Source organism: Aptenodytes forsteri, unplaced genomic scaffold, assembly GCF_000699145.1.
Source record: "Aptenodytes forsteri isolate BGI_AS27 unplaced genomic scaffold, ASM69914v1 Scaffold20, whole genome shotgun sequence".
In the NCBI taxonomy this organism is placed as follows: domain Eukaryota; kingdom Metazoa; phylum Chordata; class Aves; order Sphenisciformes; family Spheniscidae; genus Aptenodytes; species Aptenodytes forsteri.
The window spans coordinates 3,578,886-3,584,408 of NW_008795523.1; the positions used below are offsets into that span (position 1 = coordinate 3,578,886).

Consider the following 5,523-nt stretch of genomic DNA (forward strand, 5'->3'; position numbering starts at 1 on the left):
AGTTAAAGTCTTTGGGAACATCTTGATTCTAAATTGCTGTTTAAAATCTGGGTGTTTCAGGCTTATCATTTCTATCACTTAAATGCCAGTCAGCAGCCCCGACAGATAAGGTAAATGAAATAACGACTGCTCCTGGAATCAACAGACACAGTGAAATCTTTTGTGTCTTAATTCAGATATATGCAGGGATTTTTATATACACATTCAATATATATCTTTAGGTTTCTCATTTTCACTTAGGTTTCATCTACTGCTCTTGTTAAGTCTACTTTGACCATATGAGTAGTAGGAGATGATCCTCCTCGGAGACCTTCCAAGAAAATCTGTGGTCTGGGTACACTGCTTGAGTTGTCACGCTTAGTCTGGGTGCTAACATCTTTCGGCAAGTACACTTGGGTGGAGTTCTCTCTTCTCATATGGCTGAGATCAGTCTGCATGGCACGAGTTAATTTGCGGCGCAAATTGGCCTAAAGACACAAAAAGAATCAGATTAAGCAAAATTCTGTTTAAACATTTTAGCACTAGTGTATACTTACGTGTGTTTGTGTATTTTACACCTATGGGCTTCACAAACCTGGAACGTGGCCCACTTCACCCTACCGTCAACACGGTTGCAACTGTGATTTGATAACTCCCGAACTAACAGGATGCGTGAACAGCACTGTATGTAGCCCTCACAATTTTAAGTCAGCCTCTTACTGCTTTTGTGTTTTCCTTCGGTCACGGTGCTTCAAATTTTCTTAAATGCCGGAGCTGTTGTTTTGTTAGAATAAAATGTTGTTTTCATGTGAAGCTCTTCCAGCGCTTCAAATTAATTTCAATCAGTCAGAAAGGACACTGAATGGGATGGCAGGCAGATAAATCTCTTTGGGCATCTGAAACCTAAAAGAAGCTTGAGGATCCCAAATACTATGGATAACCAAAGTACAGGATCAAGCCTTTGTCTGGTTTCAAACCAAATGTGATGAGGTTTAGGTGTTGGTGTCACAAAGTACCAGATAAAAGGGAAGAAACGCCTTCTTTCAAGACATTGCTTATTAACCCCTTGGCAAGGGGAAGAAGGTAAGGTAATTTATGATTAAAGCTCTGTTTCATCACAGAAACTACTGTAGATACAACAACAAAACCACTTCTCACAAAGTGTTAATATTACAAAGTCAGCACTTGAAACAACAAAATGTTCCTTATTCCAGTGAGCCTTCTATGTCAGCAATGATGTAAACCACTGTAAATCATATGACATAATGTTGTCATCGAAATATACAAAACCCAGTCTCATGTGGTGGGATCCAGACCCCCTCACGTAAGTGAGAAAGCCCCTGGAGTCCAGTCCAGTCAGCGGAGACTGGAGTCAATGGAAGCTGGAGAGTGATTATGTTGGCCAAATTCGGTGTTGGTATCAGCGTGAGTCAAAATACTCTCCAGACCCCACTAGCTAGGTCTCTATCGACTGGAATGGAAGTTGAAGCACCTATATGCAGACACGTTTTGGTATCTTAATCTACAACTGAATCTTATGCACAGTGTCATCAAGGAAAATACAGAAAAGAACAATAAGGAATTTACAGAAGAGACGGCATGGAAAGAAAGACAATATTTTAGTCTTTTTTTCTGAGGGTTTTAATGACAATTAAAACAAGAGCAGGCATGAGATACTACTGTTTCTCTGTTAAGTCTATCCCTCTTGAAAACTGAATGTATGCTATTGCAAGGAACTATGCTTGCACAGAGAAACAAATGTGAGCTGAAAATTTTACTTCTAGCATCACATAGGTGTTCTAACAAACTCATATTTTAACACTTCCTATCACTGCAAGTTTTCTGGCTAAGTATGAACCACAGAAAAAAAAACCCAAGGCGTCTGAGCTCATCCTCTAACAAAACCTGCAAATATGTCCGATGCTCCCCTAAAAGTATCAAATTCACAGATGCATTGGTAAGCTATTTCTGTTATTTTAGCGCTTTGATTCTAAATGTTGTATCACCTCCATATCACAAATTCAGTGTCGTCACTGTAGACAAAACACTTTTGCATGCATGTGGGATTTTTTGTTTCAACTCGGCATCACTAATCTCCCATATGGACAGTTGAGGCTAAAACACCCTTAGTACTTTAAAGTACTTTCTCTAAACATTTCAAACTAATGAGCTACAAATTTGCTTGTGAATGGTCTCCATGCTCAGCTATTGGAAAACATCCACCTTTGCTTATGCTAAAGATAAACCGTTGACCACATCTTACATTTATTTATGTACTTTTGTCCATTACAGAAGCAAAGGAGGCTTTTAGCTAGGCCTTTTGTAAACCTAATTGCCTTCTTTGTATACCTCAGTAACAACTATTACTTAGAATCCTTTATAAGCCAGTTAACACTGGCAAGACTTCTCAGTCCAAAACTTTGGTTTCCTTTTATATAATGATGGAGATTTCATGGCAAGAAGAACAACAGAAAGGAAACAGGCTGCACAGCAGACCACAGGGCTCCACAGTGCATCTGTTCACAGAAAAAAAAAAAAAAATCAACCCTGCAGTATTCTGTGTCCAATTGATATTGGTAACTGCAATATTCCCTGTTCATTTTGGCTGGATTGTGAAAATCAGGTGCTATACCTTGACAACTGCATGTCCTGGCAAACCATAGAAAGAAGCTTTTTAAATATATACTGTTACTTCAAAAGCTTTTATGTATGTGGCTAACCTTCTGTGGACAGACTGTGATTTCCAATCCATCAGAAAATCATCATGATAGTATAACAAACATTTCCTCTGGATTATATACCCAACACAAAACCTACTTGCTCTGTTTCTTACCTCTCCGGATTGGTCCTACATGAAAGAGGGAAATTTTTCTTTTCAAAAAAAGCAGAATTGGTTTTGGCAAACATGAAGAATCAGGATAAAATGAAAAATACTTCGCTATGCAAAAAAAAAAGGAAAAAAAAAAAGGCCTCATGCTTTGGTATCTTTCGAGGACGGATAAATCAGCTCAAAGAAAGCTTCTGCAGGGTCAAACACATCCGAAGGTATTCCTAACCATTCCGTCTGCCAGTTACTACATTTTTTCCTCTTCTTACCCGATGATGATGAATATTAACATAAATCGCTCAACTTGCAATAAAGTTTTGCCTGACCCAAACCTTTCTGCAACTTTTTTTTTTACAAAGAAAGTATATAGCAATATCTTCAAACTGTTAAATTTATTTGAGTGTAGAGAAACAACTTAAAAATTCAATGCTAATCAACAAACGCTCATTACTTAAAGAAGGCAAATGAAAAATTTGGAATGAATGGACATGGCAGTGGAAGCACTGCTCAAAAAATTGGGGAAAAATATGGAAAAAGTGGGAGAATAAGAAAGTCTAGAAATACGGAGAGAAAATACCTGGAAAAAAATATTGAGCCAGTTGTAACGGAAGTGTGCATCTTTGATTAAGGTTAGATTTATGGTGCAAGGAACAAAAGCTTACAGTAATTTATTCTGTATTTTGTTATCCAACAATGAAAATCTGGTAATAACAATACAGACCAATTTTATAGCTTTTCTTCTCAGTTCCCATTCATTCCATTCATAGGACGTCACAATAGTTGGAGGCAAGATATGAGTATCAGTTTGAGTACTACTGTCACATTTTGTGGTGGGTTTCATGAAACATTTGCCTGCATTTCTGGCCTGGATGAAAAACCAAAACCAAGCAAGGCATTAATGAGAAGAATACAGACATCTAAGAAAAACAGCATATGGATATGCTACTTTTTAAAAGCAAATAAAAACCTGCAAACCTGCAAACCACAAGTGGATAATGATTTTTACATTAAAAATATTTTTGTTCCCCCTGCCTCTGCTAAAAAGGAAGAAACCATTAAGTATTTGATGGATTTAATTTCTGACAGAAAACCCTTTAGGCAGAGGCCACAGCTGAATTTCAGACTCCCACATCCCAGGTGAGTTCGTTAATCATTGGATTTTGATAAACGGGGATCCCACCACCGCCACCAGTGTTTTATGATGCAGGCACCTCAGTTTATCTTTATGACTAGACTAAAAATCACAAATCATAATTAGGAGAAGTGCTTACATCTCTGCCAGAGCCAGGATATAAACCGTATCTTTCTCACCAAGGGCCAGTTCAAGACTACATGCTCTGCATTGCTAGAGACCTAGAGTTCACAACGTATCACAGAGAATGTCTATGAATCCAAATCAAGTCTTTGGATTTCACATGGTAGCACTGTCGCATTCATTATTAATGAGTCCCCTTTCATTTTGTCATATATTCCATAATTCCTGTCCCCAGATATCACTACACCCTTATCCAGCACATACTGATGAACTGCTGAGCTAAAGCTCCAGTTAACATGGTACCTGGCTTATCTTCTATTGCATTTATTTACTCTCCCGTTAAGCTACTTTTGCAAAAATGAGGAAAAGAAACATCAGACACAGGGTCTTCCTAGGCTAAGGATGAACAGCTTTTATCGCTGCCACAGTCCTTTGGCTCTACATATTCTCCTATGAAGAGATAAGGTGAGAACAACATTAAGGGAAAACATTTCTTATCAACACCCTGAAGACCTGGAGAAGATGGACCTTCAGACATTCTGTATGATGGGCAGATGATTATACTTCTTTTCTAAGGATGGGTATCATCTGTTCTCTGTATGTTCTAGAAAAGACAGACCAACCAGTGACCCAACAGCTGTTCAGCAAGAGGCATGGGCAATGTGTACCTGTGCGTATGGAGCAAGGTATTCAAACTGATGACGAAGCTCGAGCAGTTGAATTAGCTCTGCATATTCTTTTGCTTTTTCTACATTCAGTTGAATGAACTTATCTGGGTCTTGAGCGAAGATATATGCAGCTTCTTTGGAACTGAAAACATAACATCTCTCCTTGTGCTTTAAAATTCCAATAGCAGGATTTCCTAAAAAAACCCAAAACAAACCCCACAAAATAAAACCCCGAACAGTACGATATCCAATACAGAAGACATTTGTAATCAAGATTCTGTGTTTCCCTCCTTTTTTTCTGAAATCAGAATAAATCCCTGAAAGTAAGCTTTTTAAATATAGAAAAGTCTACTTCATTAAGTCAGTACAACTGCTTTTGATCAGTTCACATCCAGCAGGCCTTAGTGCATGTCTGTCAGAAAAACAACAGATAAAACAGCTATAGCAAAGGCGTAAGAAAACATTGCCCATACCCACAAATGTTTCCCCTGTGATCTCCAGCAAATATTTGACTGCAGATCAGCAGTCCATTTATACCAAGGGGCATAACACTGAAATTAACTGAAGAAGAAGCGGCTGACAAGCTAGACAATAAATTAACAGAGAAAATGTCAATAAAGGCCAAATAACTTATATAGGAAAACACAAATTGAGCTCAAGGACAGTGGCAGGCTCTGCTTCAGCTGTCATTGCCCAGGAAAGACCTAGAATCATCATAGACAGTGCCTTGAAAATACTAAATGGCACTACTCAGTGGCAATCAAAAAAGCAAAAAGAACGTCAGGAATTATTAG

The 5,523-nt window shown here is 38.2% G+C and overlaps 1 protein-coding gene across 1 annotated transcript in view; it reads right to left on the reverse strand.

Moving 5' to 3' along the window:
* Positions 1 to 236: 236 nt before the first annotated feature.
* CFAP206 (cilia and flagella associated protein 206) overlaps positions 237 to 5,523 on the reverse strand; it is a 16,346-nt gene continuing 11,059 nt past the window's right edge. The window contains exons 10-12 of the mRNA XM_009281951.1: positions 4,730 to 4,923; positions 3,528 to 3,671; positions 237 to 467 (exon numbers count right to left, since the gene is read on the reverse strand). Of these exons, the coding sequence (XP_009280226.1) occupies positions 237 to 467; positions 3,528 to 3,671; positions 4,730 to 4,923 (569 nt within the window). The remainder of the gene's footprint in view (positions 468 to 3,527; positions 3,672 to 4,729; positions 4,924 to 5,523) is intronic.